At 36.9% G+C, this 16,821-nt stretch overlaps 1 protein-coding gene across 2 annotated transcripts in view; it reads left to right on the plus strand.

Moving 5' to 3' along the window:
- LOC122811177 overlaps positions 1 to 16,821 on the plus strand; it is a 3,180,768-nt gene that overhangs the window by 2,760,833 nt on the left and 403,114 nt on the right. For both annotated transcript variants that reach the window (XM_044082849.1, XM_044082848.1), the window contains exon 24: positions 3,461 to 3,523. In XM_044082849.1, coding sequence (XP_043938784.1) covers positions 3,461 to 3,523 — 63 coding nt within the window. The remainder of the gene's footprint in view (positions 1 to 3,460; positions 3,524 to 16,821) is intronic.

The raw sequence follows: 16,821 nt of genomic DNA on the forward strand, positions 1-16,821 counted from the left end.
ATATCGACAGGTATGAGCTTTGTTTTATGTTGATTAGGAGTCTGTTCTAGAGCAGCTGTAGCCTCTGAGATATATACCTATCCCACAAAACTGTTATGTTGATGCCGCAGAAGAGGTTTATATCCCTAGACCAAGTATTTCTGATGCCATTTGACTTGCTGATGTTCAGTAAATCCATCAGTACTGGGTTGAGGGATGCCTTGTATACCAGACACAGGTTACCTCTCAGTAGTCTGCAGGATACCACATATGCTGACGGGGGTTTTAGTTGGTTCATGCAAGACATATTGTTTAGGCCTTGTATCCTTTTAGTAAGATATATCTGTGAGAATTCCAGTTTTTGCATGCCAAATGGGGCATTATACTCAATGTCTGGCCTAATGAGGGCTGGGTAAAAGAGATCAGTGACATTCCTTGGATTTCTAGACACAATCCCTTTGTTTATAAGCTGTGCATTATAACAGGACTTTTTTATGACAATGGACATATGTTGGTTGAAAGTTAGGTCACTGTCCACATAAGTTCCCAAATCCTAAATAATTGGCTCAACTCTTATGGGAGTCATTGACAGTGTGGTAATTCCCCAGGGCAGATGACTTCCCAAAGGATATGTTAATGCATTTTTTTGGGATTTAGTTTCAGTGCATGATTTTGGCACCAGTTATTTATTTGGGTCAAACCTTCCTGCAATATGGTTAAGTCATCAGGGATTCAATGACTGCTCTTAGCACGCTGTCATATACAAACTTAGTCAGCCAGAACCCTTTGGTATTGGTTTTTGCTTCAGAGAAACAGATGCAAAACAAGAGAGACTCCAGCACAGAACCCTGGGGGGTGGGGGGGATGCACTGATGATTGGTCTTTTTGTGGAGGTAGCATAGATAATATTAACACTGGAAGGTGGCTTTATATCCCCGTAATGGCAGAAGCTTGCCACAATGCTGTTACATAAGATAAATGCTCTGTGCTGTTTGCTAGAGACATTGCGTAGAATCAAATATCGGTTTCTGTCATGTAGTATACTCATGATATTCATCATGAGATCGGTGTTGCAGTAGCCAAAGCTGCATTGGACATATCATGCCAAGGATTAAATGACCAAATGGCTTCCAAAGCTTTAGGCACCTCCCACACACCCTCAAGGAGAGCATTATAAAAACAGTGGTTAGGGTGGCAAAATCTCAGAACATTCTTGCTGCTGAAGTACCAGGCAAGTCTTGCTGTCTGCTACATACTGTCAACCTCTTAGAGCAAGAATGTTGGGCAAAGAAAAAAGTAATGGGGATACAAAGGTCCAAAGTTGTGGACAATTTTTAATATTTCTCTTATAAACTTAGAAAGTTGATAGAATAACAGACTTTGCATTAGCATGCATTCCCTGAAGGGTATGAAGTCTAAAACTCGACCATCTGTCATTTATTGACTTTAATCCTGAATGATTTGTCAGAAAAAAGCACAAATTTTATAAAGAGCAAATCAGAAAAAGGCAAAAATCTGGACATTCTAAAAAAAATTAGTTGGATTTTGATTGCTGTCTAGTACTTCTCAAAAGTTGAGTAGATAAATGCATCATTAGGGACTATCTTTAATTTTTTTGTGAGAAAAAGTTTAACTTTTCTGTCATAGTTTGTTGCAAGAAGTTAGGGCTAATGTTTTTAGTGGTTTTCACTTGAAACATTTTATTTTATATCGCAATATTAAAGCTCTATTACTTGTCAGTCACTTTTTTAGATAGAATGGTGAACCTGGGCCCTGGCTCCTTGGGTGTTCCTTCCCTGAAATGCAAAATGAAAATAGTTATATGGGAGGCTTCAATCTTGACTCCAGATTTCTTTTTGTAAATTCTATTAGGATCAGCCAAATAACCTTGTTTTATTAATCAGAAATAGTATCATTTCATTGTTGCAGTATGGAGAAAAGGTTAATGTTATGAATCCTCAGCACAACCTTAAGCTGCCCATACTTATTACATTCAACTTTACCCTGTGGTACAGATCAAGGCTGGAAATATTTTCAGAACCTTTGTTCAAAAATCACATATAGTATAAAATCTTGGACAAAGATTTCAAATCAGGTGTAGCTGGTAAAATGGTTATATATGAAAAGATTGAACGGAGAAATTGTCGAACCCTATATGGTCAGCAATTCAGTCCATTAAACTGTTCTGACTGAGATCATGTTACAGTAAAGGGCACCACGGCACCCCCACCACACCACTCAGTGCCCCCATCCTTGTCTACCTACACCAAATAAATACTGGAAAAGTGCCCCTACTAAAGCGGCGCCCTAGGCAGCCGCCTAGTTGGCCTATGCCTAAGGCCGGCTATAACAGTAGGGATCAAGAAATTAGTCCTTTTCCCCACTGTAGTGCAACCTCGGAGTTAGTATGTATAATTAGCAAGGGGTGTAGATGGTTTGCCCCCATGCAAAAGCATTTCTTTTGTTGTATGCAGGTTTGGGTTTGAATTTTTTGTTAATGGACTGAATTGTTAACCATATGGTCTCAACCATATGGGTTTTGGCAATTTGTCCATTCAATCTTTTCAAATAGACCAAGTAAAGCATGCAGATATATATTCATATGCATTTTCTGAAGAACAAAAAGTCTTATCTATAATGTACAAGATTGCTTGCTGACTGTAATATTCATTTTTCTGTCAATAAGTTGAAAATTCTAAGAGGGCTTCAGAAAAAGTCTGATGCAAAATCAGGGACATCAAAATCAGCCCACTGGGTACTTGGGTATCTGTTCAGGAGGAAAAGTGCAAAGAAACAGGAGGATAATCCGCAGTAGACCAATTTGTTGTCGTTAAATATCCTGGGGAAAAAGTGTAAATCAAAATAATAGAAAATCCCCACAGAAAGCCTAGATGGCCATATAACTGAAAGTCCTGAAATTCTCTCCACCCACCTGTTGCAATGGATAATGCATGTTATAATAGGTAAGCCGGAAAGTTTGAGTCAGGTCAGGTATTCCATCTGTGACCCAGAGGGTAACAGAATAACAAGACACAGAGTACAAAGGATTAGTCCAGATTAACCAACTAACCTCAATTAAGTGATTTTAACATGCAGATATGTATTTAAATGCTGCTAGCTTAAGTGGTTTTATCTGAAGTAATCCTTTGTATTCTGTCAGCTGTTGTAATAGAGTATTTCTAGCAGAGTTGTTCAAAGGGTCAGGCATTTCAGTCATAAAAGATAGCTTTAGAGATCAGAGTGGGACACCAGGATCCAGTGGAACATCAGCTGCCACTGCAAGGATAAAAAGAAAGTCAGGAATATTACTAAAAGTCATGAGCAGGTGTGAAGCATATGCCATTGTACAGAAAGTATGAAAAGTTTTGTGCATTTTTAGTTTTTTTCATGAAAAGGCTATTGCAGTGTGAAATGTCTGTATAATGGACTAAAATTCAACAGAGAAGTATCCCTTAAAATAACATTTTTTTCTGTTTTGCAGAAGACCACATGACTAGATCAGCAGTTTTAGCAGTGGGGCGATCTTTGTTGCCATCAGTACAAGGTAAATAATTTACTATTTCAGTTAACTAGATTTGTAATATTCAGATTCATACTATGTAGTTTTCACAGATTATCTGTTAGTAATTATTATTTCAGCACCATTTATTGTTGTACTTCAGTGAGCAACACAAAGTACAGCTGTGTGAGAGAAGAGCCTATATGACAATACATATATGGCTTTGTGTCCATAACTTTTCTGTTGCAAGCATAAACCATATACTTTCTTATCCTCCAGCAATAATGCTTAGTTAGTCTTTTGTAAATGTTTTTTCTTATGTCTAAGCTGCTTATGAAAATTCATTTACTAGAGACACCTTTCTTTTTGGTATCCCTTGGTTATGTCTTTTAATTTGTGCATCCACAATGACTTCATTTCTCTTGATAATTTATTTTAAAATGATATGATATATCATCTCAAGCCTCTGAATCATTAACCAAATTTCTTGAAAGAACAAACATTTCTTCAAAAGTATTACTGTCTTGTTTCAGACTTTTCAAAGCAGTTGATGTCACTTTCATCTGACATCCATTAATTGAATTAAGTTGCTAGCAATGTCCTAAGGAATGTGGCTTACAAATAAACTGAAGCCCCAAAGACCAAAAAATATGCATAACAGAAAGAGCACTCTCACCAATAGTGGGGCATAAAATGCTTGCTGCATATAAAGGTCAGTTTCTACCACAACCCCTACTAAAAGCAGCAGCAGAGAAGATTACTCTGCTAGATAGTATATGCTGCTTTCTTAATTAACTGTACAATGCTTGCTAGTATGAATCAGTATTGATGACATGCAAAGCACCATCAGCAGTCAGTAACTGCACACAAGCCATTTATATGTGAGAAATTTTATAATAATTACTTATAAAGACATGTTTTTTTTCTCTATCTTATGTAAGTATTGTAGTAGTTACACTGTTCTGTCAAACAGCTTTCAATATGCACACGATACATATGAGGCTGCTATCATCAAACATTGCTAATGTCACACTTTATTTATGCAATTAATCTGATGTAACAAGCAGTAAGGTGAGATCATATAGAACCACCTAACCTGGCAATCCCACTTAACAATACTAATTGAAACATCTCTAATTAGACAACAGCCCTAAAACTGATGAACAGCAGGAGTGACACAAGATTGCTGATGGAGAGAAATTAAGTAATAAGTTAGATTAGTTCTTATAGAAGTGCACTGTATACTTTTATTCCTTCTGTTTCTTCTGTTTTAACACATTTAAAGAATGACATATTATGCAGTTACACTACGTGAAGGAGACCTTACATAGCCTTCCTTGAAGAACTGCAGTCACAAAACACCATTAACCTAGACTGATAATCCAAGTGTTTGGTGAATGTGTGCACAGATAAGTAGGAAACTGGAGTACGGGTTGATACCCAACCAAAGAAAGCAACTAAAGCCACTGCCCCTGGAAAAGTGGACACTAGCAGTGCTCTAAACAGACTTAATGGTAGAAGCATACCAAAATTCACTACAGTTATCAAGCCACTTGAAAGGGGTCTGTCTATCCACAAGTCCCTAACTTAATCTGGTCACCCATAATAAAAAGGTGATCAGAAATCCTTACATTCTGTGATCTATATAAAGAGGCATGCAGACAACTTCTTTCAGTCATCAAGTGCAAGAATCTTTCTACTTGCTTTTGAGTTTGAGGATAAGAGGATGATAGATGAATATTTTGAGGAATAGGCAATGTCAGACATCACTGCATGCATGAAGGTTATATACAAGACCAACCTACCTTTCTAGGAATAACAGAATGGATGAAAATACAACAAGGTTTGCATTTTGGGTGTAATCCAAGGCAAGCTGACAGAGGGAGTGAAAAATGCGGGCCCAAAGGGAGACATTCAGCTGTTGTGTTATAAAATGCAAAACCTTTGAGAGGAAACTTTTCTTAGTAGAAGGCTTGGGAGGTAAAAAACTTCCAAAGAAATCTTAACTGTAGGTCACAGGGAATGGCCTTAAGATTGACACACTGACAGTGCAGAACACTGAGTCTGAATAGAAAGCCTGAATTCGTCCATTGAGAAGGTCAGATAGGTACATTTTAAGAGAAGGAGATATTTTACCTGCACTAGACATAATAGTTCTTCCTTGAAGAAAAATAAGACCTTCCCAGGGGGAGTTGTCAGATGAAAACAATAATTTGCACTAAATGACAAAAACAGACACACTTTTTAGGCAAAGATTACAAAAGAAAGGGTGCAGTACACTGTCATGTTGTGTAGAAGCAGAGTCTCCCTAAAAGGCAACATGGGAACCAGGTCTGGCTTTCTGTCAGAAAGGATAATTGTGGATATCATAACTAGCATGTGTCAAATAAAAGTGACCCAAATGTTTTTCTTATTGCCTCTAATAGAAGTTTGTAAGTGAGAGGAAAAATGGTAAATCAGGTTCTCGGATCAAAGTCTTGTCAAGAGCAACCTGGACCCCCACCCCAGACTTCCGAAACTATTCATTATTCTTGTTTATGTGAAGTGAGATCTGCAAAGTGGGCCAAGGCCTATCAGCTGTCAATGACTCCAGATGTATGCCCTTACTTGTTATCAAGATGTAGGTTAGGTAGGGCCTATCAACATTCAACTGGTGAATTGACACACACCACTGAATTTCCATGGTGAATATGGATAAAGAGCGAAGCTGTAAATAAAAGAGTGGTCATTAGGCTGACAACACCAACATCAAATATAAAGCTGCCACTTCCTCATATTCAGCTGTACAAAAAAATCAACATGACGTTTGTAGACATGAGACCCAGGATACAGAGAAAAATCTGTCCATCAACTAAGACAGTGTAATTAAAACCAAGGCACTATCACATGCTGCTTGACTACAGAAATAAATCCTTACCTGAATGGATTATATAATTTCAAGAAATGCTTTCTACAGACATAGCCACAATGTATAAAGTCTCATCTCATGGAGATGAAGGAAGGTGACAAAATTGTGAGTGACTTAGTAACTGAACTGTGACTGAGCAGCTGTCTGTCAGTGATCTAGAATGAAGAAATGCAAATGCCCTGCATCCTGAGTGTTGCATAAAAATGTTGTACACTACTACCTTACTAGTGGGAAGAACTTCAAAATGGAAATGTCTTTTTCGCACTGGAAAACTAAGCAAACCCTTGTGGCGGTTGAAATTTACAATATGTTATCAAAGGCAAGAGAAGGAAGCATGACAAGGACTGAAGTTTTTCCCTCCTGAACTTTCATTCTCAAACATGCTTGTTGAGACTGGAGAGATCCGGGGCTGGTCTACAAAATCCTCCTTTCTGTAGCACAGAAAAATAAATAATTTAGAATCCTTTTCCATAAAATGAAAAGTGACCCTGTCAAAAAGGTAAATAAAAAAAGATGGACTGACTAGAATATTGTCAGAAAATTGAGTCTTGGCTGACAATGCTGCCTTTATCTGACACAGCATTCTCACAAGTGATATAACTAAACAAATACCTGTTTTTTGTACTGAAGACATGAAAGTTCTTCCTAAAATCACTTTTACCTTTATCACTGGGGGAGAAGAAAGGGAAAAGGTGTCCTCTGATTCAAAAGAACAGGGAAGCCCAAGCAGTTATTTACTCCTGTGACAAAAAAAAAAACACTGTTCCTGACATCCATCCCACTACTAGCTGCTGCAAAAACTCTTCTTAAATTGCCTGCCTTGAAAAGACTGATCCAAAAGGGACTAAAGGGCTGTCTATTAAAGAAGTAAATCTGTCATGAGTGCATGAAAATAGTAGGTTTCCAAAGAAGTGGAAAAATGCACAGTCCTCATAACAAATTATAACTTTGGAGGAAAAATGAGCGATAGTCCTAAAAACAACCCCATGTCTACAGGCAAGATACAAACACATCATGATCAGGTTCATAGAATGTCTTCTATTTTAAAGGCCATGTTTAAAGCATTATTTTTACACAAAGAGTGTTTGAATGCATCCTTTTGCATAAAAAAATAAAACTTCATTCAAGCCACTTTTTAATTAATTAATTAACATTTAAAAAACTTATGAATACAGAAGTGTAAACTAGTCATGAGAAGTGTACATCACACGTGACCAGTATAATTAAGAATGGATTAATGTGAGTAAACACTTGTGAAGTAATTATTTAATTGCCAAGCTGTTAAATTTAACAGTTTGGCAAAAAAAAAAAAAAAGATTGAAAGAGAGAGCATCTTGCCTCTCACAGAATGCTTTCAGTTGCACTTAGCAGCAGCAAATGATCTAAAATGCCTTCTTGTTGACTAAATGTTCCAGTAACAACTAAACATCTTATAACAACAAGAAAATAATAATAAACATAACAATAATTTAAATACAAAACACTTTCAAATAGAGCTGCCTTTATATAATTGTCTTACTGCCTTCATGTTTCTGTATAGGCACAAACATAAGAAACTTTCATGTAAGTAAAAAAATTCTCTGAGATATGCAGTTAAATGAGGCGGCAGAGCTCTCAACGAATCAGGGACAAATCAAAAAAAAAAAAAAAAACAGGGACAGGTAAGTACTAGGTTATCTGCCCGAGGACATCTATAAGCTTAGACAGAATGTGTTGGCTTTTGCCGCCCCCTTAGATTAGTTCACTGTGTCTCTGTCCAGCAGAGCCATTAGTTCCCATTAGAGCCACTGCATTGATCCCCAGGGTAAATTTTCTGTTTCCCATCCACTCGTCAATGTTTCTCTTGAAGAGTGTTAGTGAGGACACTTAAAATATTAGTTTTATTAACTTGAGGCATTAACAGAATTAGAGAATGTGAATTAATGTACATTTTCTGAAGTAAATAAGTCTGTCACTCTTAATTTTTGTCGTTATTTATTAGGTGTAATTTACCACCTCTCCTCCAAAAGGCTAAAGTGTTAGGAAGGATTAAGAGGGACAGAGCTAACAGGTGGGTCAAAATTAAGGACAGCTGAGAGGTATGTGAGGCAGTAAGATGAGTGTAATATCTGACAAACAACCTGTCAAGATTTAGTTTTTGTCTCTACTGTCATCATCCATAACTGTACTCAAATACTTTTATGCATAGCTAATTAAGTATTCCAGCATATCAGCAGATATGAAACTGCAGTTAATGTTTCTTTGGTTGACATGCTTAAATTCAACTCACAAATGTGTGAGATTTTTCAGTTTTGTTCGAAGATCAAGGATGTAGTACATAAGATAACTGACTTTTCTCCAAGATACAGCCGTTTTTCAGGGCTCTCTATTGAAATACTGACAAGGGAAAAAAAAGACTGAAAACTCAGGAGAAGAGCGAATTTCAAAAATCACACTTCATCTTTAAACTTATTAACCCCCCTGCACTCCAGATAAGGGGGGCATGACCCCCTCCCACATCCTTTAAACATATATATATATATATATATATATATATATATATATATATATATATATATATATACCAACTCTGAAATTGCCATACCTCAGAGAAAAGAGAAAATTCAGATAAATGGCATATCTAAGTTGAAGACCAAAAAAATATAACATTTTGCTCAGAAACTGTAAAACTGTAGTAAGCAGCTTGCTACAAAGATCATTTCAGTCCTTCAGACATAACTGTAAATGCAGTATCAACATACATGGCATGCATTTATGAATCCATGATATTCTTCTGACTTCATACCTAATACAGATACAGCACTTCCACACCATCAGCACCAGCTGATACTACTCTACAATAATTTGTGTCCTTCCCTTTGCCTCATCCTAGTTACTGCCCTGACTTGACCTGCAGCTTCTGAGATGTGTTTCAGGGTGTGCATCATGCTAGTTCTCTGGGAAAAGGAGAGCATAGAAACAAATAGTGCCAAATTAGGGGGGAAAGTAGAATTAGGCAAGAATAGTGGAGGAGCCTTGCAAGCAATGTGCATGTGATTGGTGTGGTCAGTGTCACAGGAGGAAACTCTGGCAAGGCATGCCAGAGTGTGCTTGAGAATGTATGTGTTCACAAGGGCAACAAAGCACCTCGTGGCTCTGCAACACATGCAGTTCCAGACAGACCATGAAGGGCAGCACAGCTAAGATGTTTATCCTTTCCACTGCCTCAGTGGAATTTTGTGTTATCAGCATTCAGCAAAGGTAATCCAGTACTATCAAGCTCTCAAAAACTCAGAATCCCTCCTTCACTGTCATTATGACAGCTGATTGACTGGACATATCTTAAGAGGGAGGCCTACAGCTGTCACAGGAAGTGATTGCTCAGTGTTTCTTTCTGCCATCCAAAGAAGAAAATCCTCTGACTCTTCATAGGATCCTGTGCTGATTTTTCTGGCTTACTGCTCAGATATGCCCCATTTGTGGACCCCCTACTTCTTGTTTTATTATTAGATTTATTATTCCCTTTCTAGTTTTACATTTATTTAAAAACCCGTTTAATGTTTTGTTTCTGTCAGTGTTCACAGTAATTCCTGTGGGAGTTTCTGCTTGTAACAGTGTTTATTTTGGCTCTGTCTTTCACTAATGCTTGTTTTTGTTATTGCTGAGAAAACATTCAGTATTTCTCTCAGTGCAGTGTGTATGTGTGCTGTTAGACAATAAAGGCCTGTCTTTGCTATTGTTACTCTGGATATTTTCATCTTTTGACAGGAAAATATTGTAGAACTCATATTTTTTTTCAGCATTTATACATTATTTTGATATATCTGACTCTGTGTGTTTTTAACATCAGATCACAATTTTACTGTGAACTAAGTTTATTAAAAGTATTATGGAGATTTTACCCTCTCTGACAGGCTACAGAGACATTAAGAAATTGCATATCCATACTGTCCACTCCTTTGGCTGGTGATCTACAGTGAGGTGGTATATTGTGGTTAGAATGTTATTAAGCGTGCTTTGTTGGTGCAGACTAGTAAGGGTGATTTATTGCGATTATGCTGAACAGTACTAAATTCTACTAATGTTAATGTTAACACAATACTGAATTCTATTAAGTCTGTAGATATTGCCATTCAGCGTCCAACTAGGTGCTCTAAGCTAATTGGCATGCAGGTTTTTTGCTGTATATTTCTGCTTTACAGGGTACCGTTTTATGATCCATTCTACAGGGAAAATTTGCTTTCTAGATGTTTGCTACTATACAGGGCACTGCTAACCAAGCAATGCACAAAATTTATAGCACCACAGAAAAAAACAGAAACTAAGTAATGAGTCCTCTGGCCAATAAAATGACTACACTACAAGTCGTTTTGTGTGTTTTCTAACTCAGATCAGGCCGACAGCTTCTGACACAAGATGAATGAAGCCAGTCCTCCAAATGTAAAAACCCACAAGTGCAATGCTACTACAAACTAATTAAACAGCTAGCTATAAGTCCCTTGTTGAAGTATTCAAGACAGTCTTACAGGAGTAATAGTGAGAACAAAAGCATTTTTTTTCACAAAAAAAAGTAAAATGCACACACAAATGCAGGAAACAGTAGTGATCATTCAAAACGCTACTACTGTCCTTTTCTTGTTTTTGGTCATTGTTGGATAATAGTTCCTCCTGTTCTTTTTGGTTTTTGTGTTATGGAGGAAGAAGGGCACTCTACTGGGAATGGAGCCACGGAAGGTGGTAGAACTGCCCAGGTGGGTGAATTTCATAAGATTGCTGGTCAATTGACCCAACTCATTGAGCTGTTGATTCCATTAAGTCAGGGCATTGTCGATGTCCTGTCACATTTTCGTTTACCCGGCAACCAGGAAGGTTTACCGAACCATGCTTTGAATCTAGGTTCCACAGCCACTGCTGTTTCTTTTGGTACGAATGCACATGGAACAGGAAGTAATTCTACGGACTTTGATGCTACACCAAGGGCTCTTCAAGAAAGAACTAATTCCAATTGTCCCAGGGGAGGTCAAACTAACCTGGGATCTAATCGTAACTTTAATCAATGGCTGCAAGATAAACCGGTGTTTTGTAAGCCGGCAAGTGCCGCTGTATCTACTGAGTCATCCGAAAGTTATAGGGAAAACCTTAACTTACTACAGGAAGCACTTACCAGGTACAAAACTGTATCTATTGACATTGACTGTCTCAATTAATGCATCAGTCTGCGAATTGTACCAAAAGGTTTGAGGCTTTACAAGTTTTCAAACAATGTTAGTGCTGGCTCGGAATTTCACAAGGAACTTATTGCTATTTTTGACAACAGCGGTTTTGAAGTGCTTAGAGCTATTGTAAAAAATAATGAAAGACAAATTGTGGTTTTACATGAAAAAAATGCAATGTATAATTCTCGTATTACGAGTGACTTGTTGTTTGATCTGGAAGTAGAGAAAAAGAAATACTATGACATTAGGAACCTTATTGACAGGAAATGTGATGAAATTTTAAATAGAAAGTATAAGAAATTGAACAGGGATATTAGGGAATATCAAGAGGGGAGACAATATCCCCAACCTAAACAGTCTTATGTACCTGTTGGTGTGGAGGGCAATGTACGTTCTAACCTTAACCAACAAGGTGGAGTTAGTGATAATTCAACTAATGTAGTAGGGGAAAATGTTTATGATAATTATCAAGAACCTCTACCTCATAGATCGGATAGATTGTGTAGCAAAAACAAAAATTCCAATTCTAACCATTTTTACAGGGGGAATCATTTTCAGGAGGGAGGGGGGTTCAGGAATTATCGGTATTAGATTCAAATGTTATCAAATATGTGGAAGTAGATGACAGTGTTCAAATTGCTTCAAAATGTGGTTTCCATGTATTTAACTATAGTCAGTATTAAATTACTAATGATTTTTTTTACCTTTTTGTCAAGGGCTTCAAATTTATTCCCAACAAGAAAAGTAACTTGACTCAAGTTATTTTTGATTTTAAAAATGTTTATTCGAAAATTGAATTTGGAGAAAATTTTTGGGAATCTGTCTACCAGGTTGGATTCTGATACACCTAAGAAAAACAGTGTATTTAATCCCCTCATATACCCTCAACTTAAAAATCTAGAATCAATTATGGAAAATGAAATCAGGAGAATGTTTGAAAACAACAGGGTCCACTCGAATCTGGACACTAAACAGAGGCAGGTTTTGAAACAATTGTGTTCTGATTCATCTATTCATGTTATGGAACCTGACAAGGGAGGGGGGGGTCATTCTTATGGATAAAATTATATATGAAGGCAAGATGTTTTCTATCCTTAATGATGGTAGTAGATACAGCAAGGTCTCCATCAATTAGGTTAACCTATCATATAAGAAAATTGATTTAGCACTTAAGGATCTTTTTGATCAAGGGTTTATAGATTTTAGAACTCAACAATATTTGCATAATGATTCCCCCAGGGTTCCCTCAATTTTTGGGATACCCAAGATCCAAAAGTGCATAAGGGACCCCCCCCCTTTGACCCATTGTGGCTTCTGAAGGTTCCAAGATTGCACCTTTAGCCAAGTTCCTTGATTGGAAGCTTAAGGTGTTCTGGGGGAGGGAGGTTTACCTACATAAGGATTCATGGGAATTCTTGAGTAAGGTTACTACTGATCTATATACACTGGGATTAATTGTTGTTACGGTTGATGTAGTTGACTTATTTTCAGTAATACCTCATGAGACTGGAGTGGCCTGGTTTGAGGAAGCTCTCAGGAGTAACTCTAGTGCTACTGAGAAAGACATATTTATGTGTTTGGAAAGAGCGGATCTTGTTTTGAAAAACAATTTTATGTATTTTGAAGGTGAGTTCTTCAAAGAGGAGACTGGGGTGGCAATGGGGGCCAGTTGTGCCCCCATTTTTGCAGATATAGCAGTATCCATATGGGAGAAAAATGTTTGCGTAATAGTGAATATGTCCATAAATGGAACCTATATACTAGGTTTTTGGATGACATCTGCATTTTTTGGACAGGTAGACTAGATGAACTGGATGAATGTATACACTATGTTAACCAAACTACTACATTTTTCAAATTTACCTACAAGACCAATTTTGATCAAATGAACTACCTAGATGTCTTAATTAGCAAACAAGAACAAGGTTTCAAATCTTCTGTCTACAGAAAACCTACTTATTCCAACACATATATTAGCTTTATGAGTGCTCACCCTTTCTTTCAGAAGAAAGGGATTATCAAAGGTCAATATGTGAGTGCAAGTCGTATGACATCGGCCGAAGTTGATTTTGGAATTGAATGTTCCCTTCTTAAGGGAATGTTTTTAGAATGGGGTTACCCTGAGGATTTAATTAACAAAATCCAACAAGAAGTATCACAGGGTAGGAAGGATAAATACAAACCAATTCTGGGTAGGGGTATTGATTTTTCTAATCAACATGGAGCACTTGGCCAGACTGATGGAAGTTATAACAGATCTTTTATTACCAATTTAATTGGTAATGCATACCATATTAGGCTGCTGTTGAAAATGAGTGTAAAATATTTTTTGATTTCGCAGATTTACCCAACCTTAAAAATAAATCCATCAAGGTGGTTTTTAGAAGAGGCCAGAATATAAAAAATCTGCTGGAACAAAACAATTATGAGTTCCCCCCTTCACACAAAAGAAAGGGGACATACAAGTGTGGAGCTTGTAAACAGTGCCCCTATATTATATAAAAGGAAGAAGTTTTGATTAGCTCCAGACAAAAAGTTTTGGTTTCCCCTAGTTACTTTAACTGCAATAGTTCTGGGGTGGTTTACCTAGTTATTTGCAGTGTATGTCAAAGTTTTTATGTGGGGAAAACTGAGAGACAACTTAAATGTAGGATATATGAGCATATAAACAGTATTAGTAATAAAAACAGCTATAAAGCTTTATTTAGACATCTTGCCCTTTGTCCTGAGGCTAAGTTTGTTTTTTTTGTGATTGAATAAGTACAAAAGGAATTGATAGGCGGACCATGGGAAGCTAAATTGGCTGACAGAGAAGCTTTTTGGCAAGTGGTACTTCAGGCCAATAAGGCCCCAGGCCTCAATGATAACATTTCCTTGACACCTCTTTTAAAACTCAGGTTGGCAAAACTGTGAGTTGTTTGAAACATTTAGATTTATTTAGGAATATATAAAATACACCCATGGCTTCACAATTTATAGCCTCTATATTTTGGTATTATATTGGATTAATGATTCTTTTTTACTAAATTATTTTGCTGGATTCATTTATGTTGAAGAAAACATTAGTAAGGTTTTTAATACAGCATTTGAGTCTTGTTGTAGCATATGTATTTTATTTTATGTTTTCACTAAATATTATGGGTTATTTCCCTTTTAAGTATTAGTACTTGTTTTTAAGTAGTTTATTGGATTAATTACAAGTGTGTATATATATGTATATATATATATATATATATATATATATATATATATATATATATATATATATATATGGATTCACTTCAGAAGATCGAATTTCCGAAATCTCGAACTACAAATAACCGAAACCAAAAGCTCGAGTTTCGGAAACTCGAACTTCTGAAGGGAAACCATTAAAACAAAAAAAAAACACAAGCCCCCCTGCACCCCCCCATGTGGGGGGCTGTGCCCCCCACACCCCCCCTACTTAAATATACCAACTCCAAGATCGCGCTACAGTGGGGAGATGGGAAATCTCCCGTCTTGCGCTGTATGAAGCAAAGCGGAGATTTCTTTACTTCCTGCCAACACCACGAAACAAAAAATACATTATGTACACACAAGGCATGCAACAATACTTGCCTCTGTGTGCACGTAATGTATTCAGGTAAGTAAAGTGTTATTTCGGAACACTACACACATTCGATTTATTAAAATCTCGATCATATGGTCTCGACCATATGCAAATCGAGATTTTAATAATTCGATTATGTGAAGTGTTCCCATATATATATATATATATATATATATACATATATATATATTTAATTGATTCAATGTGGTGTTTATCTGATGAAGTCTGAGGAATACTTGGACGAAAATGCTGTTTCTTTATTTTGCATTAAAGTAAATAAATCTGCGAGTTCAATTTTACAGCCATGAGTGGTGGAGTGCTTCTTACTACTGTCCTTTTCTTGGTTTTGGTCATTGTTGGACAAAAGTTCCTCCTGTTCTTTTTGATAATTCAAAATAGTTGGTGTTTGGGCCCGCTGTTAAAGAAATTCTCAAAAAGTGGGATGTCACGGGAAAATAGGCATCTAGGGTGTTCCATCTTCCCAAGCTGTCCAAAAAATACACTGCCTTACTGGCATATGTGTAGTAGTTCTCTGCTACCCTCTCCCTGGCAGACTACCAATGCTTAGAGTTCCTTCCACTGCTTGTGTGTGGATGTGATGGACCCGTCACCTTGTAATACAGAGACTGCCTTACAAATTCACAGATAGGACTCATTTAGTTTTCTAGTGCCACAGTAAGAGAAGGATTTATGTGACATTTTCTGTGTTAATCATTTCTGACAGGAGTTTTTCACCAGTTTATGATTTTCTCTTGTCTAATATTGTTTTTAAGCTGTATCTATTTATTTGGACTGAAACTAGCTTTTTTTTTAAGAAAATCAGCAGACATTTGTGCATGTATTTTGTGCTTGGAACTGTTACTGAAACTAATGTCATTTTATTTAGTGCAGTGTCTGGCTAGCATAATTAGTTTTGTGCATTTCTCTGTTCAGTATGAACTGCACCTTGAGTGTTTACAAAGTGTCTGGCCCCAATGGTTGATTATTGCAGAACCCTAGGCAACCCTAGGCATCCACATTTTTTCATAGTTAGACAACTTGTTGATTTGTGCAGATTCTGTATCCAGGTGCTTGGATTCCTTAGAGAAGCCACATTTCCTCCTCTCCCACCTGGGCTTCAAATTGAACCTTCAAAAGTTCTTTGTCACACCGTCTAAAAGAATTGATCTGTTGTTGTCGATCTTCATCTATTTTTGACCCTTGGGTACTCAGTTCTGATACTCAGAACTGGTTTGGCCATTATACAGCTCGCACCATCCAAAAATCTTCCAAGCTTAGACTCTACCCACAATAACCCCCTCTATATATTACATCAGATCTCATTTGCTGCAAGACACATCAGCCATTCCTTCTCTCGTAGCTAAGTAAATTTTATAGAATTTATTAGCTAACCTATATTTTCCTGTCCATCTCTTAATTCCTTTCAAACTTTTCTCTCTATCAATACCTTTATAAGTGAGTGAATTTTTTTCTTTATACCTTTTGGTATCCCTTCCCTACCATTGCTGGTAGTTCCTTTTCCCTCTCTTCTCTGCTATTAGGTAGTTCTTTTTACCATTGCAGATAAAAATTTTCCCTTCTCCTATTTTTAGGTAGTTTTTCTACCAGTAGTCTTTCTCTCTATCTCTTGTGGTGTCTGTGTGAGTAT

Source organism: Protopterus annectens, chromosome 9.part0 (assembly GCF_019279795.1).
Source record: "Protopterus annectens isolate FY-2018-M chromosome 9.part0, PAN1.0, whole genome shotgun sequence".
NCBI lineage: Eukaryota > Metazoa > Chordata > Ceratodontiformes > Protopteridae > Protopterus > Protopterus annectens.